Source organism: Ammospiza caudacuta, chromosome 16, assembly GCF_027887145.1.
Source record: "Ammospiza caudacuta isolate bAmmCau1 chromosome 16, bAmmCau1.pri, whole genome shotgun sequence".
NCBI lineage: Eukaryota > Metazoa > Chordata > Aves > Passeriformes > Passerellidae > Ammospiza > Ammospiza caudacuta.
Genome location: NC_080608.1, coordinates 13,326,215 through 13,350,151, shown reverse-complemented (window position 1 = coordinate 13,350,151; position 23,937 = coordinate 13,326,215). Strand labels below are relative to the sequence as shown.

The window sequence follows — 23,937 nt, the reverse complement described above, 5'->3', positions numbered from 1 at the left end:
GCTCAGGCTGCTCCACACAGCAACGCTGGCAAGCAGTTCTGCATGCTCTGCACAAGACAACTGAGAAAAGCCAAAATCTGTATTTTCCAGGCACTCCTTAGAATACCAAACAAGCCTCAGAATAGATCTGGAGGGCAGAGACTTCGTACTCCTCAAGAGTCCCGCCTCTTGTCTTGGCTTTCACTGCGGGTGCCCTCGGGCAAGCGGTAATTTCTGTTTGTGCATGTGACCAGCAGAGAACCACAGTGCACCCTCCCGGGGACGCGCTCCCTCGGAGCCGGCCGTTCTCACGGGAGGCTGCTGGAAACAAATGGCTTTACCCACAGAGCAAACAAGCAGTTAGCAAAGAGCAAAGAGATCTAAAACAGTAAAACACCACGGCTTATAAAAGCCCCAGACCAAACTGATTGGAATCTGCCTGCCTGAAGTAATATCCTCCTGGCAAAGCCAAGCAGATATTCCCTTGTTTGGGGGAAAGGGAAAACACCAAGAGGCTGACAGAGATCTCAGAGCTGCTGATAACAAGCTCTCTGGCTTTATCTTAACATTACCAATAAAAATCAAATGGCTGGCTGAGGAAATCTCGCAGAAGGATTATCTTGACACTCAGGAAGCCAAACCCACAGACTGTAGGGACAGATGATAATAACAGCAAGGAAGGAGATAAAGGGGAACAAGCAGAACTTCTTCCTGTCCCCTTGAGGAGGAGATTGTGCAGGTGCTCCCTGACTGTATTTTGGGAAGAAAAAGGCACAGTAAGTGTCAGAACAGGCTGGTACTGACCATCAGGTTGTGTTTCATGTTGGGCTGCAACCTCTCATGCCTGCAGATAAGGTTTTAAGTCCTTTTGCAATGCTCACTGGAAGGAAAAACCCAGCTTTTGTCATTGTCTGTTTGCTAATTCTATGCTAATTACTTCCTGCTCAGGCTAACACGATGGCACTTTTTTCAGTCTTTCAAAATAAAAAAAAAAAAAAAGCATGGAGGTGTTTTCATAATTGGAGTTTATTTCAGCATATTTATCCTCGTGGGAACCTCCAGATTTCACAGTCTGCTAGTCTGGAACAAGCTTTCTGCAAAATAAACTGCCTCATCGAGACATTCTTTATTAGGTATCTATCACTAACCTGATGCAATAATTCTTTGTGGGAGCTGCAATGAAGTGAGAAACAATGTTTCATAAACCCATCAGTACCCAGGCAGCTTTAGTACCTCTGAAGCAGTAATAGCCTGGCCAGCCCAGTCAGCCTCTAATCAAATTAGAGGAGCCTGTGCAGGCCTGTAAATCTCACCTGGAGCAGCACTACCCTCTGAAGAAAAGTCAGTGGTGTAGCTGTCATCTGGAACTTAGTATTTTAATGGAGCCATTCAGGGGGCTCAGGACAGAAATACTTCTCTCCCAGTGGTCTGTGCTGCTTGAGATGTCCTGGGAAGAAGGTTTCTCTAAACTTTTCATCATCAGAAATCAGACCATTTCCTTCCACAGTACCTTGGGGAGGCCAATGAAAACACTGCTCTGGCACCTTCCCCCAGACTCCCACTCTCCCCAGCACTCTTCTAGGGTTGCACATATTGAACCTGCTAAAATGCTTAAACTGTCACAGCTTTTGGCACATCCTTACCCTGGGCAATGTTCCCGTGGCCAAGAATCACAGCACAGTCTCTCCTGGGGATCATGCCTTGCTGGTCCCCCCAGAAAGGCTCCTTTTCCCACACACACATTTTCACACATTTCAATGCTTGTCTCCCATCCATTTTCCCCCCAGTGGTGCTGAGTAAAAAGGAGCATTGAGAAGGGCACTGAAGAAATGAAGTGGTGACAGTAGGAAGCACTGAGGGTCACAGTGGGAACATGAGCAATGCTGATACACTTCTCTTGTGGAGATCAGAACACAGAATCACAGAATCACAGAAGTTCAAGACTGGAAGAGACCTATAAGATCATCAAGTCCAGTCGATGTTCTAACTGTTCAACTAGATCATGGCAGCAAGTGCCACATCCAGTCTTTTTTTGAATTCTTCAAGGGATGATGACTCCACCACCTCACTGGGTAAATGATTCCAGTATCTGACCACTCTTACTGTGAAATATTTGCTTCTTAATTCTAACTTACATCTCGCTTGACGCAACTTGAGACTGTGTCCTCTTGTTCTATCTGTTATCGCCCGGAGAAAGAGACCGACCCCCAGCTCACCACAAGGCATGAGCTGTTAAAGCCCTCCCCTGCAAATAAGGGGTGGGGATGGATCTCCCAGCAGTCACTCCCAAGGCCAACAGGCAGAGAAAGAAGAGTCACAGCCGTGTTTTTCTGTTCCTCTGTGCCCCACCAAGGCCAGTGCACCCCAGGGAGGTCCTACCTGGGCACAAGTCATCCATTATATCCATGGTTCCTTCAGGATTGCACCACAGGAAACCTGTGCTGGGGAAACACCACACCAGGGCAGCTGAGTTTATTCTCACAAGTAGAAGGGAAATCAATCATGGAGCAAAGCAGGCGGGGACAGTCACATCTGCATACACAGTTTTCAGAAAACACATTAAAAATTTATTTTAAATATATTATAAAAGGAAGTCCATTCAACTTTAAAAACACTAGGCATTCTATCAATGATTCCCAATTTATGAAAGCTACTACATTAAAGTGCTACAAGTCCTTTACCACCCCCAGATATTAGGCTGTTGGTCCTAATACGCACAAAATAAATACACACTGATTCAAGAGGCACCATCCAGTTTTACAGAGAAAATGCATGCAGTACAAGGTACAGACAAACTTAGACCTAATCACCGAGATCCTAGAGAATGCATTTTGAAACCAATTCCCTTCTCCACCCTAGAGGCTAAAGCTATTTGTTGTTGTTATCGTAAGGGCTAAGGTTTCAGGCTGTTAGCTTGATCAGTTTTTATCTTGTTTTGTGGCTGAAGTTCACATTTGTTTGCTCACTATCAGGGATTAAGACTTTTCTCCAAGAATTGAACTAGTATATTTAAAACCACATTGATCCAACTGCTTTATATAAACTCCCAAATCACTCACAACTGCTGGAATCATTGAAGCCTTTTGGGTCATACAGAAGCATCAAGAAAGCTCAAATGCAGTCAATTAAGGAGTGTACTCAGCTAGCAGAGGCAGAGTCAAAAACAGACACAGGTTTTTTATTAGGGTTTCCAGGATCTATCATTGCCTAGTTCCATACATATTCTCCAAGCTAAAGCATGGCACTACAAAGTAGAAATCAGAGCAGGAGGTGAGCTTATTTTGGTTACACTTCAAATTTATAATGTGAATAAATCAATCTGACTGGTTAATGAGGAATATGAAATGAATTGATGAGTCTGTGTTGAATGCTGATGGCAATTTCAGATCTCATTTCCCATTCTCCACCCACCACATATCTCTCCACTTGAACCAGGTGAAGATGTGCAGCTTGTTTTAAAATCTGGACTCAACACTCATTAGGTCAGAAAGTAAAGCACTTAAAGGTGAATCCTACACAAGCTGGGAAATTGCAGCACACAGACTTTCCTTGCTTAAGGTAAGTAACAGGCCATGGCAGCTGGGGAGCACCCAGTGCTCCTGACTCACCAGCCAGCTCCCCTTTGCTCTGTAACCTGTGAAAGCACCCAGAATCCATGAGCCCCAGCAGCTGGAAGGGGCTGTGGGATGAAGGTACACCTGCATCACTTGGGCTGTTTCACACTTGGCTTTACCAGGGCTCTTCTGACTGCAAGCATGACAGGCTGACTGCCAGAGGCTGGCTGTTCTCTCCAATCAATTCCAAGTCCCTGTCTGTATCCTGAAAGACAATTTAGAATAAATTCTCCCTTTTCACCTGGCAGTTCCATGACTGCCCAGCCTGACTGTTAGGAGATGTCTCCCCTGGGTGATGTGAGCCAGCAGAGCTGCTGTCTCAGCCCTGCAGCAGCCCCACAGCATTGTGCTGCTCCTGCACTGCTGCTGGAGCCTATTTGACTCTCAGGGAAAAGGAGTTTGCTGACTGAAACACTCCAGTAGTACAGGAAAGCAAAGCCCTGTACATAGACTGCTGTAAAGCCAGCCACGAAGAAAGTCAGGCTGAGAAATTGCTTTCTTGCTACTTCTGTATTAGAGATTTTAATACACTCTTGAAAAAGTTTCTCAGTGATGGAAGGCATCAGCTTCTTCTGAAAGACACTTCTGCTACAGATTTTATATGCTTTTGGGACTGTTTGTGATTTGCATACTTAGAAAATAAAATGCAGGATCCTACATGCCAGTGAAATCATGAGCCTTCACCATGAGGTGAAACATCCAGCAGCTCACCAAGACATCTCCCAGTACAGCTTCAGCTGTTACAGCACACCCAGAGAAGCTGCCAACCTTTCCAAGTCTCCCTATTAGGAGTGACAAACCTCCCCAGAGTCATTAACCACATTGATTTAACAGAGGGAGCCCAGGAGCTTCTGAATTACTATTGTTCACACAAATTTTGCACTGAAAACCAGACATTTAGAAAAAAAAAATCCCACACACAAACCCTGCAGGAGTCAAGCTTTCTTTTACATCCTTATCCCCCAACCCCTTCCCCTCTCCTCTCTTGTCCAGCAAGGCACTAGGAAATGGTTCAAGTTTAAGCATTTGCTGTACATTTACATTTAAAAAGGCACATCTTTATTTTAATGATGCTGTATTCCCCTTTCAGGAAGGCTCACACTTTCTTCTATTGTGGTTTGAAAAAGATAATTAATTTCCTAGGTATGAGAAAAGACACCTTGCACATATGAGAGCCCCAAACCTATTTACTGTCTGTAGGCCTTAGAGATTAGCACCAGTATAGATCAACAACAGCTTCAAGAGCAAATCAAAGGATTTTTATGCAACATAACACACATCCTGTAGTCTGGGATTCTGATACTTAAAAGCAGCAAAACTTATACAACCACGAAGAGAGGAGTATTTCAATACCTTTGGGGGGAAAATATGAAAACATGTATTTGGCATTAGATAATCACCAGTATTTAATCTCCAGTCTTGACTTGCATGCAGATGTGAAGATTTAATTATGTACTCATGCTTTAGTGATTTTGCTTACAAATAACCAAAAGTAATTAGAATAATTAACGAGATTGCCCTGCAAAGGCTCAGTTAAAGATGCAGATGATAAAATACAGCTTATATTTCTCAATCACTGGATGGTTGGCTAATATTAAGTCTTTGCATTAGTCAACAAAGCCTCTAGGGTACTGCAAAGTGTAACTGATGCAAATAATGAATAGCTCAAAGCCCAGTGAGCTAGTCAGAAGCATACAGAATTTGTGACGCTCTTGCCACACTCAGATCCCAAACCTTCAGAAAAGAGATCAACCACACTGAGATGGACCTGGTACAAACACTGACACCAAATCTCTGGTTTCTGTGTACTGGTGGTGGTTGTCAAACAGAATTGCCTCAACTACTGCCTAATCTGTTGGTGCAAGCTGCTAAGAGCTGACCTTTCTCTCCAAATTAAGATTACCAAGTGGTAAAAGACCTGTTCATTGCTGCAGCTCTCTCTGAAGCAAGAATCCAGTGAGCCAAGCAAGGGCTCCCTTCACAAGGTGAGCCCAAGTACAAAGCAAGCCATGCAGTTTAGAAACAGAAGCTAATCCTCTCATTAGAAAACTAAGACACACAAAGCTGCAACCTGCAAGCAGAACAACCTACAGTCCATTTATAGAATATGCTGATTGTGTCCCAGTTATAAAAAACTAGCACTGCTCATGGACAAACAGCTTCTTGTTCCACAGGCATTAAAACATTCATAAAGACATCTAGTCAGGCCATCTAGTGGCTCCACAGTCAGCACTACTCTGCTAATGAGAGCATTAATAACTGAGGGAAAGCAGCAGTCAGACACAAAGTGCTGGAAGGTGACTCAGGCTCCCACAGAAATGCAAAGGGATGTAATGACAGACACTGTAGTAACTGAGAACATAAGATGTCAACTCTGCTTGAAGCTGGTCTCACTCCCATCCAATACTGCTGCAGAGCTGTCACAAGGGAAGTCTAGGGCTGTTTTTTATTTCTTCACTCCCAAAATCTTAGATACAAAAATCTGCAAAGCCTGTTCCCAGCTGCAATGCAGTGCCCATGTTTCATGTTCTCCATGGACCAGCTAAGTTGGCAGGAAAGGTCAGACATGGCCTCAGCTGTGTGGATGAGAGGTGGAAATGATTCTGAGCCTCCTACACAATACACCAGACTGGAGAGTTTGGGGACAGACAGCTGTGTCCTTGTTTGCTCCCAGCTGCCAGGCACAGCACCACATGGCCTCCAGCACATCTGAAACATGGGACACAACCCTACAACCGGCAACAAAAGGGCTTTTGCTTCTGGAGCTCTGCAGAGGGAGCTACCCTGCTTGTTTTGGGACACCAGGGAAGCATCTCCTTGCCTTCACATGAGAGACATCCCAGAGCAGAGCTGCCCTGTGCCTCTGAGGAGGGGCAATGTTCTAACCATGCTCATCAAGCATCCCACAGGGGTTCCCTCCTCGTGACCCCAGAACTGGGTGCCTGCTGCCTACTCTTGCAACACCCCTGCATGGGCAGCTAGACAAACCAAGGAGCTGGGCAATTCCTGGCAAAGGAATCCTGGTCACTAATTTACACAGCATCTGCTCACTGCATCATCATTCCCAGCTTTTACCAGAAAATGCCACTGCTCCCTTCAGTAAAGGGAACTAGTAAATGTGTTTTTGCAACAACTTCATTTTAAACCAGATTTTTAAAAAATACTTGCTTCAGATAGACTTCAACCAATGGTCCTCCATTCATTCTTTAGTGTCAGTACGTTCCAGCTCCTGGGATGAGACAATCCTGGTTCATGTCTGGCAGATCCCACAGCCAAACCAGAAGGGGTAACACCTTGCACTGCTCATTCACTGCACAAAGGAGAGGGTACCAGGGAAATGGGTCAATCAGTCCCATGTCTCTGCTAAAGCAAACAGATTTGCAGTCACAGTAAACTGTACAGTGCTGTGGGTGCTGGGAAATGAGAGATTAATAGCACATTTCCACAAGGCTAGAACACCACTGACCACAGGACTCAAGAAACTACAGACTGATGAACAAATGGATAAAGACCAATGGATAATCTCAGCCCTAACTTAATTATCCTGAATTAATCTGCTCACACCAACTGTAAATTAACTTAGCCTTCAAAGCTCTAAAGGAAGAGTGGAAATTGTCTTCACGCAGTAGATTTAACTCAGAAATCCTAGAGATGTCTGTGCTAAAAAGGTTATAAGAGGCAAATTTGGAACCTGATATCGAAAGGCTCTTAGCATAAAGTCTTTACCTGTAAGAACTTATTATTTAAAAACCCTCTGCTAATCTTTCACCTTGAAGATTCAACAGTGAGTGACAAACTGACTGCAAAGTGAATGGAGCAGAAACTCAGATTCCTCATGGCTAATAACAACAGCCATATTCCCAACACTTGGCTGCACTTCCACTAGAGCTCATTCCTTCATCAGAGCTATGATTTGGAAAGTAATAATACTCAACCTGTTTGAAATATATTTGGTTCTGGGCAAAAAAATACACACTTCATTTTACAATAATGGGCTTTTTTTTTTTTTTTTCTTTGATTGGAGGCTTAAATCTTGTCTTCAATATTTTACTTATATGGAGTTTGGAAGATAAAGCACCTATGTGGGAATGCTTCAGTGGGTGGTATAGCAGCTACAAAAAGTCCTGCAGGATCCTGGATAACAAAAATCATTTAACACCAGACCCCAGTGGGAAATAAAACAAAAAAGGTAAAAAATTAAAAGTGTCACTTGAAACACATTCAGACTCCTCTAAAAACAGAGTTTCTGTTGAGTCTCAGCACAGAAGTGGCTCTGGCAAAGCCTTTAAAATTCCACCATCCCCAGAAGAGAAGGATGCAGCATCTTTACAATAAAGACTGGCCTGCTAATTAACCTTCTCCTGAGATTCTCCCTTTTACCTTCATTAAGTGTTTAAAAAAAAGTATTAAAAAATTTTTTTGTAACCCTCCCCAGTAAAAACTATAATTGTAAAATATATATATATATATTTTCTCTCAGTCTTTTAAAGATCAAGGTTTCTGTTAAATTTTTCCAAGATGGTTGAGTTTGTGTGTTCAAATATCCACTGCTGTGTTGGAGATGAAGGGTTGCAGCTGTTCATAAAGATCTTTCGATCACTCTCACTGCAGTCCATACAGCTGCTGCTGACTGGGTGGTAGAGGGTCTTGTCCTGGAGGAGAGAAATTTGATGTCAGCTTGCTTAAGTGGAGAAAAAAAGTTGTTTTAAAACCAAGAGAAGTCTTAAAAACCAATTATGTCACTTGGGTGTATGTGAAGTTGTTCCACACTTAACTGGTTGATAAGGGTCTGGGTTCATTCCCACCCCTTCCAAGAGAATGCAGCCCCATCTCTCACCTGCACTAGGAACCCTCGAGAGCTTCCCAGGGGCTCTCCTGGAATCCTGCTGCATCCCTCTGGGGCACCATGCCAGCAGATTGCAAGGACTAGGACACAGCACTTAGACAAGAATTTACTTACCTGTGGCCTACAATAGCATTGCTTAGTAGGAGAATGAATAAATCCTTATCTACTTTTGGCAGGACATTGCAGTGCTCAAACAAACCAACTCTAAGAACACCTCTTTGCAAACTCAAGGGCATTGCACCACCTCACTGTCAGCTGTGGGGACACTGCACAGAGATTGTCCCCTGCTCAGGAACCCTGGGGTCCTCACCTTTCTAACCACTCAAACAGGGAGTCACCTCTTTTTAACCAATAACAGGCTGTCTGCACATTCTCTTATCACAGCTACACGAAGAGAAGGAATAAAACGTTGTGGTGACATTTTCAGGAAACGTAAGCGCCTCAGGCAATTTGACACCTTAGCTGAGAATACACCCACACACACAGACTCACTTTTCTGTATCTCCAGAGCTGGTTCCCCTTCATTCCATGACAGTCATAGAGGGTCACAGGGCTGCTGTGGGAAATGGCATCAAAACAAAACTTCTTGGTGTGCTGAGGATCCCCTGGACGGATGTCCTCTCTCCAGCTGAAGGTGAAAACCTGTCAGGACAAACAGGACCCTCACAATGGCTGGTACTGGGTATAATACTTTCACTGGCAGAATGCTGCTCCCTGTGCCCACAGGGTGGGGATGGCTTCAAGGGAAAGACAGTATCTCCTAGAGGAAAAACTCCTGCTGCCTCTGGGGACAGGGACTGCTGAGCAGGGGACTCTGTACCAGCATGTGAAACGAGACTGTGCTGCTGCAGCCAGCCATGCTGGTCAGCCTGGGTACCAGAGCAGCCCTGGATGTCTCTGCAATGCAGACATACATCAAGGATTAAGTGAGCAGCTGACAATTACAGCCCTTCCCAGCCAGCAAAAAAAGTCAGAGAGCTCCAGCAGCTCAGAGTTAACGCAGGCAGTGAACACCAGAGGCTGCACAGGCAGCCTGCAGTCACCTTGAGAAATTGTCCCACACCCCTGGGACAGGAGAGCAGGAGCCACAGCTTCCCACCCCACCCACAGGAGTGCAGGAAGGGCAAACACTGGGGCGTGGTTTCCTGATGCTCCCTTCTACTGACCCTGCAGTGAACTCTCAGCACTCCCAGGTGAAATGAAGGAGGGACTCTGGAGAGCAGAGGAGGAGTTTTAACTCCAGTAACTGAGCACATCTATGCCTGGCAATGCAGTCCCTGCTGAAAGGGCAGCCCTGGCCCATGTGCTTCTGCAGGCCAGCATGCCTCCCTTCAGTCCCTAAGGAAAAGGCTGTTCTGGAGGCTCCTTTGGAGGCAGCTGGAGGTGCACTCTCCTCAGAGATCTCTCACGGGACACTCAGAAAGGCAAGTAATGATCAGGGTGCTGCTATTTGAAGCAGTGTGGCCAAAAACTTTTGAACAAAGAAACTACTTTGTTCTTGGCTGTCTTTTAAATCCCTCTTGAGACAGAAATTACCACAATCATTTAGGCTCAATGCTACTCAGAAGTTCAAGCCACATTCTCTTCCTAAACATAAGCCAAAACTAATTTTCAAGATCCTCCTGACACAACAGAGGCTTAGTTTTGGACTGTGCCTGAGTAAATTGGTTTTGTTTCTATTTTTCACGCATCAAATTGATATGCAACAACCCTCTGTCTCCTACTACTGAAGCCATTCCCTGAAGAGTTATGCATGGCTCTGTAATAGAGGCATTGTTTTCTTGATTCTTTCTCAGCTCAGCTGCTACAGTTTAGGCAAAGTAATATTTTCCTCCCTTCTGTTACAATAAAGCTGTCGTTTCTGGCACCTCATATGTTGAGAGGGTGAATCTATAACCTGGCTGGTTTCATCTCCCCAGCAATGGTTGGGTGTTTATAATGCATTTGCCTCCTGTCAGGAGGATGATAGTGAACAGTTATTGAATGCTCCTCAGGTTCATTAATATGCATGATGCTCCTCTATCACTTCTTTCAGCACAACCTTTGAAGTTAATATTCACTTTGTTACATATTACAGCTGCCTTGTTACTGGTTTATTGTTTTGGCACACTGTTTTCTTGTCATTTCTTTTGTTCACTCTGAAAACTTCAAAGCAGAAGTAAAAGCTCTGCACAGCCTGCCAGGCTCCAGACCCCCTGTGCCACAAGCACAAGCCACATCCTGTCCCAAAGCACAAGCAGCATGTGAGCCTTGGGGTGCACCTGACAGCTCTGGATGTCCTTCCTTCCTTCAGCACTGCTCCTTGGATCCTGCCCCTGCCCAGATTCAGGGGCTGATGACTTCTCAGGTTGTTACCTGCACATTGTTCCACGCTGCCTCTCCTCTGTCCTTCACACAGTTTTCCAGCCTCAGTGGGGATCCCAGGGCTCCATGCTTGGTATCCACACACAGTCCAGTTCCCACATTGCGGATCTGAAATAGTGAATTAATCACTGAATCTCTGAAATAGTGAATTAATCACTCAATCTCCTACTCCTAACCAGGAAAGAAAGCTCAAATAATCTCAAATTTCACCAGTATTTGTATGAAGGTAGTTTTTAAGATTCCTGTCTTAACTATCAGTCTGAGCTGGACAGTACCAGCTGGAAGAAAACACAGAACCCAAAATGGGATCCAGCTGTACCCCCAGCACACAGCAAAACCCAGCAGTGACAGGGCTGCAGAGCCCACTGTGGGCTGGGTTGTCTGGTGGTGCCATTTTCCACAGGTCTGTACCTTGTACCTCCTCTCTTAGGTCTGTACCAGTGTGAATATTCTGTAGCAAATGTACAATGAACGCTTCTCTTCTAGATTCTTAAGTAGTTCAGATCTGTGAGTTACTATTGTGCTATAGTAAATTCTACATGAAGCTTTTGTTGAATTATATAACTTAAGCTATAGATTAAGTGCTGTTAAGTTTAAGTGCTGTTAAACCTGTTGGTTGAGTTCAGAGCTAAGTTTAGTAAGAGAGTCCACTCTGAACCTTGTGTCTCCACAGGAGGATCTCCCTTACTCTTTTATCCTTACCCTTTTCCATCCCTAGTCTTCACACAGGCTGATTTCAATTTTAGATTAATTGATTTTAGATTTTAGTTTGCTTTTTCTCTGTGTGCTTTAACCTCCTAGAAAGTAGTAGAGTGAACCTTACCAATAAATTTTGTCATGCTTTCACTTTTATATTACACCTGCTTTTGCCAACATCTTTGTCAGTGATTCTTTGAGTGACCCAAAACACTCAGCCATGAGAGTTGTGTGTAACAATTCACAGCCTCACTGCTGGGGTGGTTCTACTCCCAGATCACAGCTGACTTTCAAAAATACAATTGGTTTTCCTGCCTTTCACATGGGAAAGCTAAGGACAAGAGTAGCTCAACACAGTTGTGAAGCCCTTTGGAAATACAAGATTTCGCTATTGCTCAGCTGCCACTACTCCCTAATCCTCCCTCTGGCATATTCTGCTTTCTACTAAATACACAACATGCAGAACAAGCCAAGTCTCTACTCTCGTTGGAGCTGTGCACTAATAGAAGCAGCTGCCTGCCCAACTGCCTGCTTTGATCAGGCCAGAGCAATGGTAGAGGAGTTTTGGGTTCTGAAACATCACGCAGATCTTTAAACACTCGCTCGCACCTTACTCACAGCAACCGAGGCACATGGGCAGCCTTAAAAAACCAAACTGCAGATGCCAGAGCACAAACTTGCCTCTCCCCAGGCAGCTGCTGGAGGCTCCACTGGTGGGTAGAACTTTGGCAAGTCCCAGGCCACCTCGTTCATGAACCACTTGAAGCTTTTGCAGTTGAGGTTGTTGCGAAGCTCCTTCTGCGCGGCGACGTCGCCCGCCGAGAGGTGCCGGTACTCGGGTCTGCGCTGGTAAATGTACTCTGCATACTCATCCATCCACACCTCAGCCACCCTCTTCAGGTTCTGGGGAGGGAGAGTGAGAGGGGAAACCACCTGAGAGAGCTGCACAAGCCACCATTAGCATTCAGAGCAGCTGGCGTGTTTTTGCTCAGAAAGGATTTTCATTCACATCCACTCTTTCTCTCCAGCTTCAGGAAAAAGATTATTTTTATTACTCTGTAGTTCCAAGGGACTTTTAGAAAGATATTTTCAGTTGAGGTCAAAACAGAATCCTGGCACTTGGCCATTATATCTAGTTCCTTGTGGCTAAGAAAAACAACATTAATCAAAAGTTGTTTTTCTTTCCTTTTTTCTGTAAGGAAAGTAGTCAGAGCATGATGCTGGTAAATACCACAGGACATTCAAAGGTCTCTGACAAAAAGCTGCTTTCTTAAATCCTTCTTATTGCATCTTTTATATCCATCTAGGAATGTGATTTGAAGTACTCCCTTCTGAAAAGCTCTAGTTCACAATACTCTTTCTTAGCACTATTTTTCCATTTTCTTGGGTAAAACTCTTGAGATACCTCAGGAATGCAGAGCTTTCAGGTGATGACCCTTAAGAATAGAAGCAAAGGGTTTTACCTTGTGCCAGCAGCACATTTCATGTATTACATGTATTACTTAATCCCCTGTGCACGTCCAAGACAGCAACAAACACCACCCACTCAAGACAACCTGCTTGTCACAGTGCCCTTGAGAGTGCTGGAGCTTGGGCTGCTCTCTGGCAACATCAGGCACATTCTTGGTGCCCCTTGGTAATGTGCCAAGTGCAGCTGTGACTCCTCACCTGAAGCTGCTCAGTCCAGCAGTGATCATTTACTGCCAAAGAAGTTGGGAAGCTCAGAGGGAGCAGCGTGCTGATCCTGCCCCCAGTGCAACCTGCACACAACAGGAGCAGGTTTTACCTCAAGGTGTCTACTAAGATGCCAAGGAACAGCCTTTCCTGCCTCTCTGCTGTCTCCTTCCAGCACTGTGGGAGTTCACAAGAGCCAAATACTTGAAATCAAAATACTGTGAATCAAAAGAAGCCCAGCTCCCTCCTGAAGAGATGGCACAGACAGGAGAGTGCTCTGTAGCTCTGACAGGTCAATGTTGGGCTGAGGAATAAATACAGATCTATAACTGGGGTGATGCCATTAAAGCATTGTAACACTGTGCAAGCCTTAGGATTTCAGAACAGCAGGGCACCTCTCTGAGGTTTTTAGTTTTGCAGCCTTCCTGCTCCTAGGATGTTTTTCTCCCACCAGAGGGCAATGCAATCCCTCCTCAATTTGAAAATTAGCTAGAGAAACCCAGTGCAGGATAGAAGAAAGCTCTTTCTTCTTTGGGCTACACCAGATTAGGAAATAAGATGGCATGGAACATTCCACTGTGGAAAATTACAGCTTGCCCATTCAGTGGTCTGTGATGCTTGAAGTTGAGAGGTCTTTCAATCACCAAAACCAATCACCACGCTGAAGCCTGCTGCTCTTAGAGAGCACAGCTATAAAATGACTCAAGTTATTATACAAATAAAGCCATATCTTGTTTTTATAGCCCGTGCCTGATCACGAAGTCCCTGCCCAGCAGTAGCTGATGTCTGGAGCATGGCAGCTGCTCACACACACATCTGCAGCTCCCTGGGCTCTCTTCCCTTTGTGCTACACATCCACCACTGCAAAACTGCTCAGCTTACACTGTACAAGTGCAAATTACAGACAAAACCCCTAAATCTGCCTCCCATTGAGGGGTGAGAGCAGATAGCAGCACAGTCACACTGCAGCCAGACTCCTGCTGTGGGCAATGCCACTGCCACTTACTCTTGCCAGGCTGACTCCTGTGGGAACCTTGTATGGAACATATTTCCTGTAGATATGACCAACTCTAGAGCAAGGGATGTCCTCCATGCGACCTCCACACATCCATACCTGTGGAACAGCAAACACATTCAGTCTTGGCTTTATGGAGGAAAATGAAAAAGAAAAGACTTGCAAGTACTAAAAAAACTTAACCCAGATTTTTACATTAAAGTACACTCTTCCCAAATCCCCTCCCCTCCCTGCCTTAGTCCCAAATCCTATAACAACCTGCTTAGAGCCATTCAGCAAGCTTTGATTTAGCAAAAGTGCTCTCAAGCCTTCTATACAGAAAAGAGCAGGGGAAAAAATCCAAGCAATGAAAAAACAGCACACACCTTGCTTTAAACTGATATATGTTATTACAGCAATAGTAACCACAACAGTTAAACTGGGCTGCCATAAAAACCCCTGGGTGTGGGTTGTGTAACGAGGCTGTAAAAGGGAGGCCATCTCCCCAGTACAGGTGGTCATGTGTTATGCAAAAGGCTCCAGGGAATTCATGAGCCTGTTCAAGTGCCAGAAATCAGAAGAAACTGCTACTTTTTCCTGTGGTTATCACTTCTCTTTTATGGTTTCATTGCTGACATTCATTCATTGCTTTTGCAGCCTTACAATTAAGTGGAAATCTCTGCCTGGTGAACACATAAATAGCTTTAAAAAAGTCCTCAGGAAGTCTCTAGAACACACTGCTAAGTTGGAGATGACTACCTTGATGCTTGGTTAATGTCTAGAGCGGACCCAAAAGCTTCCTTCCCCATCTGGGAAGATTTCACTTTGTGCCAGCACTCTGCAACAACTTTCTTTTATTCTGTATAGTGTGGATGTAGGAATTTTGTCCAAGTGAAACAAAAGGAGATGCTTTCTAAATCAGTCAATCTACCTCATTAGGTTTAAGAAATATTTCTGTGTTTCTCAGAAATATCCAATCAATACTTAAAGAAAAAGTACCCTTTAGATTGCCAAAAAAATGACTTTCTGAATTCCTGAAGGGAGGCACTGCCTTTGCCCTTCTGTTTGTCCCCATATCCCATGGGAGTGCCCCAAAGGCCGTGGATTTTGGTGCAGGGCTCCTGGTTTCCCTGTTCACTGGGGCTAATTTGAGCCACCAGAGTTCACTGTACAATGAGCTTAGTCAACAGCTTCACACAGAGCAGGCAATTCCATTAATATTCTACAGTGACAATATTAAATACTTAGCTCGGAAGAGAAATATTTGGCCAAGGCTGCTGCATAATTATTAGCTCTGACACTAAAGTCCTCTGGAGTTTCAGCTCTGTCTGCTGGCCCTAATAATTACAGTCATTTGCTGACTGCATATAACCTAATGGAGCTTGGTTGCTCTCAGCTAGAGAAATATTTTTCATGGGCAACTTCTAAAGTTCAAGGTACTTAATTACATGTCGTTATGGTGAGAGAGACAAGAAGAAAGTTGACAAACACTCCTACAGAATTTCCTTCCTTTTGTCCCTGCTGTGTCCTGAGAGGCTGGTGCAGAAGAGATGAAAAAGAAACTAGCACTCAGCTTCTGTGAAGTTTCTTATGGAATTAGAAATGCTTTTTATTCTGCAGTGACTGTGCTTTTGGCTGCAAAGGGCCAGTGTGATTTCACTGCTGGGAAATTAACAGGCTGAGAAAACAAGAATTTGGACATGGTTTGTGTTTCTAGGACAGAAATGGTTTGTGCAAGGCTGTAAGAGCTGCAGCAGACCTGGGAACCATAAAAACCCTCAGGAGCAGCAGCAGAAGCCCAGAGCTCAGTTGCACAGACACACAAACTCCTCAATAACCTGCACTGCACCCTGCAGCAAGCAGCCTGAGGGGTTCACAGCAGCTGCATTTTGGTGTAACACAAGCCTGGCTGCAAACACAGCCTGTTCTCCTTGCTGCCTGCCCACAGGATGCCTCACCCGCCCTGTCTCTAAGGAGGGCTTTCAGCCAGGCCACCACCAATCCCGATTTCTGGAACATGATGTCCCTGTGTAAGCTGAGCAGCAGAGCCCTGCAGTCGGTACGGCTGGAGAGGAGAGAGCTGTGCTTGTGCTGCACAGCTGGAGAGGCAGCAGGAGTGGGAAGCTGGACAGAACTGATGGGCCAGCAGCTCCAAGCTGGTACAAGACTCCAGGCATAAATGACAACATCACAAGAACACATGCAATGGGATCAGAAAAGCTACTTAACTGAGTTGCTTAATAAGTAAAACCTAACAACAGTTTGACTTACTCTTTTCTTGCTCATGCTTTTAAAATGCTGCAATGGAGGCAATGGAAGGCTTCCTAATCCCTACCAGCAGAGCTCAGTGACCCTTTCAAGGTATTTTGTCACCTCTGTGCCTTTTTAATGTTGCCTCACACTGCAAGTGACAGAATGGCACCCGCAGTACAAATCTAATTTTAAAGGCATGCTTTCCATTCATTCGTTGCTGCTTTGATTTATTTTATTAGTGAGCTGCTTTGTGTGGTGACAGAACTCATTACAACCTCCATAAAGACAATTACCAGTCCTTATCTATACAACTGGAAGAAAAGGGAGAGGGAAAGAGCGTGATATGCATTGGTAAAACACAGCTAACAAAAACATTAGAAAGCCAGAGCTAAAGGTCAGAGAATCGCATCCAGGGGTCTGTCAAAGAGTAAATGCAAGAGAAGCAAACCCAAAATAGCTGTGTGCTAGCTGAGGGAATGCTTCCACTCACTTACTGCTGTTTGGTTGTTTTTAAACAAGAGTACAGCTCCCAGGCATGACACACCAGAACATACACTGCTAAAAATACTGTGCTGTCAGAGAGCTGAAATGGTGCTGGGCTGTGGGGCAGCACCTCATGCCTTCCCCACAACACTGACTGTCACTTGCTGCCTTCTCTAGGCCTGTTTCTTCTAGGTGTTTTACACACCTTGCCTCACTCCTCAGCTGACATGACAGAAAACCTCAGAGCCTGAACCTGCACCTGATTTCAAACAGCCATTTACGCCGTAAGAACAAGAATTAAAGCTGGTCAGGCAGACAGGGCTTCTTACAATAATCTAATCAGATCTCATCAAGAGACGACAGGAAATTTCTCTTCCTCCTCAGGCACAATTTTGCCAATCTTCATTTTGGGCTTGGAGTCCAGCAGCTGACAGATCTAGAATTAAAGGAAAACCTGGCTACACTGAGGTCAACGGGCACACTGAGCAGATTTAGCTAAGGCCACAATCTCACCCTAATAATAAAAACTACACAAGGGAAATAAAGTAGCACTGGTGATATTGCTTCCATCTTCCCAGCAGCCTGGAGAGCTGTAACTCCATATTCATAAACTGACTCCAGAGCCTTTGATTCAGTCAGTATGCTGTGAAAGCAGCAGATAATATGCCACCTATTCTCTACATGGGAATGTTATGCTGATCCAATTCCCTTTCTGCAATTTCAGAAAACAATGTCAGGTAAGACAGCTGAACCTCTCCTCTCAAACACACAATACAATGCTGCAGTTGGTGTGCGAACACAAATTATCTGGGTATACAAGGTTTATGGTTTCCAAAGACTGCACCATGATGAGCCAATGCTTCCCAAGAGAGGGGAAAAACACAAAGGATAGTTAAGTCTTGAAAATAAAGCTGCTTCTGCAAGAGACAACAGAAATGAAGACCATGGGATGGACCAACAGAGAGCAGCTGGCTGGTTGTGTGAGCACACACTGAAAGGTGGGAAGAAAAGGGCACAGAGGATAAGTCAAGGGGGTTCTCTTTATAACAAAGCAGGTGAGAGGATGAAAGCAAGGGCAATAACTCAGGGAAATTGTAATCCTCTGTACTGGAAGCATCAGCTGCTCCTGCTGCTGGGACTTGGTGCTCTCTGAGAGATTAAGGCAGCCCATGAGGCACTGGGATCTGTGTGTTTGCACAGCACCTTCTCACACACCACACACCAGTACAGCCCCTCCTCACACTCTGCACCATTTGAGAGCAATGACAGCACTTTCTAATAATCACATTTCAGGGAGTGGAGGGGAGCACTTCCCTGCTGCTGCTTGGTGGGAGGCTGCTCAGGAACCTGAACCAAGGAGAGGGTGCACAGAGGCAAAAAATTAAAGGAAATGGTCTGAAACTGAACTGTGCATCACCAGATAGGAAGGGAGAAAGAAGCCACCCTGTACTGCAGCTGAGAGCCTTAGAATTAAGCAGCATGTGCGGGCTAAAAAAAAAAAAAAAAACCACAAAAAAAGCAGCAGAATGCCTGGCCTGTTCCAGGGTGGGCAAACGTGAGCTGCTGCAAAGTGGAGTGAGGATGTGCCTGGAATGAGCAGTGCAGGCTCACAATCAGCACTAACTTCAGCAACACAAGCAGAAATGCTGTCAGAAGGGATCCCTTGGCAGCTGCACCCAAACTACACACCTGCCAGAGCCCAGGGGAAAAATGGGAATCAGAAATGTGCTGCTGGCATGGGGCAGAGGAGAGGCAGGCATTAGACATGTGAACAGAAGCTGTGCAGCACTTGGATTTGTTGGAAAACATGGAACATGTTTTAAGCTGTGGAAATCAGAAGCAATCCACGTTGATGGCTTGGGAAAAGGATCTGGAAAAATGCAATGATCTGCAATGACCTTCAATGACCAGAATAAGTGCAATGGCTCTTTTCCTATTGCTGCAGCAAGAACTGAAGACCCCAAGTACTAACCAGCTCTTTTGTCTCCCTTCTAATTGTTCTTTTCAGGGAAACTGTCAATTTGGCTTGTTTGCACTGAGCCCTTTGCATTTTATGAAGGCTTTACAATCTCCAAATTACAAAGCAAACGTCTCTAAAACTGGAATGATTTATCACCTGGAGAGGGACATTCTGGATTCTCATTCTTTACTCTTCAAGTACAGTGTGCAAATAAAGGACTGAGAACCACATCACTTGGATCTGAGATACAAAGTACATCTATATTTTATTTATGCCTACACAAGTCAGACATATCCCTTTTTACTCTTCTGTTTCCCCATAACCAAAAAAAATCAGAGACGATGTATTTATGGAAGAGAGGCGTGAAGCAGTTTAGTGAAGATTTATGTAAGCCAAACAGAATAGAAGCCACAAAAATACTGGAAAATAGGCAACACCATCTCAAATAAAACTGAGCGTAGATAAGTGCTGTACAAAGTAGCACTTGCAGAAGAGAACAGTTTAAATGCTTCACACATACTGCTCCAAATTAAATGCGCTTATGTCAAAAAAAAATGAAGTGCTTACATAGGCAGCTGTTAAACTGTGTTTAGAAGAGGAAAGCTCCATTATAACTTTGGGTAAAGAATTGAGTTTTGTTTTCACAATCAGGAAGATTAAAAAAAAAGATCAGGAAAGACTGCAAGAGAGGAGAAGTGACTCCAAAAAAGCAGAGAACCCCACCTGAATGAAGCGTGATGAAAAAGGAAGCAGGGGGCAGCAGAAAGGAAAGGTGACAAACTCCCCATAGAGACAGCTGGGAATGCTGGTTTACCCTCTTTCCAAAATAAAAGAACACATTTTAAGGTCAGCACCTGGGAATTCACCTGTAACCACAGTGCAGACTGATGTGCCTGCTGTGTCTGAGCAGGAACCCCCTGACAGACAGACCCTGGGCTGCTCCGGATGCACTCAGGGCAAGAGAAGGAAGCAGTGCCCGTTTTCTGCTTCAATGTGAAATGGATAGGTCAACTCCTTCCTTTCTGAACCAGAAACTTCTGTTTTAAGGGATTGCTAACACCCAGAAAACAACAAACTAGCAGTGAAGGTTAGAAAGTTCACATCAAGTTTTTGTCCCTCCTACATGCAATGTCTTCTAATGATGTTTGATGCACATGTTTCATACAAAGTGCAAGGCTTCTAGAGTTTGATCTACCCTCTAGCTAAATATTTTCTGAGGTGTTAAACACTGATGCTTTCTCTGTTGGCTTGCTTGAAAATTTCTGCTCAGAAGGAAGCAGAGCCAGCCAATAACAGAAATATGTACGATTTCTATAAAGAAAGGCAAGAGGTTCCTAAATAAACTTGTTTATTTCCAGTCTCTCAGCAACAGAGCCATGTATTTTAAAATAAAGGCAAAACCAGCAAAGCACAGTCCATGAATGGCCAAAAAAAAGAATATGCTTAAGGCAAAAATAAATCCAAATCAAAAAAAACCTCCCCCAGAAGTCCTCTACTCCTGGTGAGGCTCAAAAAGACCAGATCCAATGCCATGGGTCGCAGGCCAGCAGTACAGAAGAGTACCTGCACCCACAACACCCAGGGACAGGAACAGATTCTTTATTAAAGGTGGCCTGTAAATCTGGTGTGCTTATAATCTGAATTCCCATGAGATAATAAATTATGTGAAAGCAGGTACCCCACACCTGAAGCCAGAGCTTTAAATTATTTGACAGTGCACCTTTAACTACAAAATCTCAGTCTGTTTCTAAAGGTAAAAACGTCGCTCTAAGCTCACCAGGAAATGTCATAGCTTCATAAATTCTATGAACAAACCTTCTATTTTTGCAATTCCAGCAGAATTATTAAATCTATCAGCCACAGATGAATGTATCAATTTATCTTAATTTCTGAAAATACACTGAGCCTCTTTCAGTGAAAACTTCATTTTTCTGTTGCACAATGAAAGAAAAAAGGGGGTCTTTGCAAAGATTAATTAAAGCAAATTTATCCCTCCATAAATCACCATCTCTGGACTGAAATAAAACACAGCATGTTTCAGAGGGGATAAGCAAACAGATGAATGAAGCAGTCTTATTTCCTGCAGATCAAGCAGTGTGACTGTCTGCTGTGGCACTGGAGACAAAGGGCTTGCCCAGCCACTGTCATCACTCTTGCAAACCAGAATTTTCAGAGAGGAAGAGCCTGAATGCTGCCCCTCCTGCAGAGAATGAGTGCCTTACACAATTTCATTACACACCACACACAAAGGTGGAATGGCTCCAACCACAGTGACACCCCCAGAGAGGGTGCCCAAGCCCTCCCTTCCTGCCACTGTTACAGAGGACAAGGGACAACCAAGGTGACTTGTGGGTTATGGTGGGGAAATGATGGAAGAAAAGGCTGTCTCAAAATCAGGGTCTTTTCTCCCACTGTGTTCTGCCCAGCAGCACATGGGGTGTGTGTATGGCAACGTGGCTTGCTGAGGATTGATATTCTCTGAACTGCACAGAGGCATGGAGATTCTGGCATCTGTTCTGTAAGATTTTGTAGGGCTGTCATATCAGCCATGACTTGTCAGGGGAGACAGAATTTCAGCTGCTGAAGCCAAACTGTGCACCACATCCCTGCTATCCTCCAGCCTCCTGCTAAGGTCAGCTAGCTTAGATCAGTGGCATGCAGACACCTGTAAAATCAAATATTCAACTTCTGAAAGAAACCTCAAACAGAGTTTAATGTGGACATCTCTACTCAGTGTGGTCCAGGCTATGGGAAGGATTCCCCCCACTGAAGAGAAGACTGGGCACCTGCCTTCAGGGGTTTGGGACATTCTGGTGGGTTGCCCAAATTGTATTTCAGAGTTCCACAGTTCAACCTAGCACAGGTACCAACAGTCTTGGTAGGTTACAGTGACTTGTTACTCTTTGTATGGATTTCTGGTCAGCTGGCTAACTCTTAAAGCCCTCCACTGACCAGCTCAATCAGTCAGTGGCACAACTGTCCCCAGGCCAGGCAGATAATGACCCAAAGTCATTGCCAGACACAGCAATGACTGCAGTTGTTGAAGATTTCTTCCTGGGTAAGTAACAGCTTGAGTTCCTCACAGCCAGGGTCAGCTGGATTGACTTCAGACAAAGCTGTTCTCCTCTCTGAGAACTCAAGCTGAGCACTGAAGTCCTCCTGGAACTGGAATCCTCCTTCCCTCAAGGAGAAGAGAATTTCACATCTTGCCAGGTGAGCAATAAGCAGCCCCAGAGGCAGAGAGCTCCACACAGCTGACTTACCCTTGCTGTGAAGAGTGCTTGCACTGGAGCTGTGACCACAGAACAGGCACAGCCCAGCTAATCCTGCTCCAAAACTCACCCTCACAGTCACTGCTCACATCAGTGCTCATTCTTCTGGGCACTATCTCACTATTCCCAGCTCTTTCACCTTTAGTCACACACAAAAGTAAGGACAAGACAGATCATTCACATTCTGCGCCTCAGAACAAATTCTTACTTTTCAAAACAAAAGTAATTTCCAGAGAACATGGCTCACCTTAAAGGATATTTCATACTGCTCTCCTCCCCATATCTCCAGACCTGCATCATACCCTCCCAGCTCCCAGAACCACTTTCTATCGACTGCAAACAGTCCTCCAGCCATTACAGGAGACCTTAAGGAAAAACCAGACTCCATATTACAAACACATTACAAAGACACAGATCTCTAGCTAAACATTTAAAAGAACAAAGCAAGATTTGACAAATATTCTTTCCACCACCCAGTGTTCCCAGTGCCTTTACAGCCCTGTCAGTGCATCAAACAGTTGTTTTGGTGTTATCTACTGATTTCCCACTTGCAAATGAGGAGAAACAGAGCAGGCTCCCTTCAGAACCTGCCAATGCCTCTCCTCCAAGCAGGGAGTTGACCATAAAGTGACAGGACACCACCTCAGCCCAAGGGACCTGAATGCTCCACACAGCTCTGCTTCTATTGTAGGATCGAGTCTTTGAGTTTGACCTCAAAAAGTGTTTTGTTGGTTGGGTTTTTTTTAAACACTGCAGAGTATAAAGGACAGCAGAACTGTCTCAATGTTGGCAAGCAGAGCAACAGCAGAGCACAACTTGATCACAGATTTTTTTCTGCAGTGCACTGTAATAATCAAAATTGCTGTAATTATTCTGCTAAGTTTTCTTCTTCCCCCATCTGGGAATGACACATAACCCACCATTGATTTGTTGTTTTTGGCAGAGCAGTAGGGATACTAAGTTATGTTTGAAAGATCTCAGTAATAAATGACCGCATTAATTGTTACACATTAGAGTTTTCAATGAAATGTTAACTTCTGCAGGAATTAACGTGGCAAAAAACAGCAATGAAAAGGAGAGTGTTCACAGTTACTACACAATGCATTTCTTTTAAACCAGAAAAGCAAACAGCTGCCAAAAAAGCAAGTAGCTTAACACCAGCTCCTGGCTTTTGCTGTGCTGAGGTGTAAACCAAGCCTGCAGCAGGGTGTTATTTCATTAGCTGGCTCCCAGCAGCTTCAGTGACTTACTCAAAGGGATCACTGGGATCAGGTTTCTGTAACTCAGGAGGAATGGGGATCCTCTTGTAATACATCTCCCAGTCAAACGCCCCTCGCATTGCATCTCCAGCCTGGGTCTCGTATCCAAAGTGGTCGTGATCGATGACATCAATCATTGGGCAGACGATGGTCTTGCGGTTTCGGGCAATGCGATCTGAAGATGGGAGAAACATGTCAGAAAAACCTGCACCAGCTGGTTCCTTTCTCCATGAAATTACAAAAAAAAAAAAGAGCATCAAAATATGAAGTTGTCCAAGAATGACAGAGCTTTCTTCCTGTTCCTTCTCTCGTGAGCAGATGCTCCAATTTATATCAATTTATCTGCTACTTCTGCAATCACTGAGAGAAAAACACCAGGCACCCATCAGCCAGAAGCAGACTGGGAAGACACAGCCACACTAGCACAGAGAACTGACTGCCAGGCTAAAACCAGACTTCATGTACTCAGTGTGCAATCCTCATTTCCACAGGTGACCAGGATGTGAACCCCTTCTGTGCAGATCCAGATCCAGGGAATAACCC

General features: G+C 44.6%; 1 protein-coding gene across 1 annotated transcript in view; it reads right to left on the bottom strand.

Moving 5' to 3' along the window:
- Positions 1 to 2,481: 2,481 nt before the first annotated feature.
- Positions 2,482 to 23,937, bottom strand: part of GALNT10 (polypeptide N-acetylgalactosaminyltransferase 10) — an 81,527-nt gene continuing 60,071 nt past the window's right edge. The window contains exons 6-12 of the mRNA XM_058815302.1: positions 23,386 to 23,569; positions 22,383 to 22,500; positions 14,180 to 14,287; positions 12,181 to 12,402; positions 10,795 to 10,911; positions 8,932 to 9,081; positions 2,482 to 8,245 (exon numbers count right to left, since the gene is read on the bottom strand). Coding sequence (XP_058671285.1) covers positions 8,078 to 8,245; positions 8,932 to 9,081; positions 10,795 to 10,911; positions 12,181 to 12,402; positions 14,180 to 14,287; positions 22,383 to 22,500; positions 23,386 to 23,569 — 1,067 coding nt within the window. The 3' untranslated portion in view covers positions 2,482 to 8,077. The remainder of the gene's footprint in view (positions 8,246 to 8,931; positions 9,082 to 10,794; positions 10,912 to 12,180; positions 12,403 to 14,179; positions 14,288 to 22,382; positions 22,501 to 23,385; positions 23,570 to 23,937) is intronic.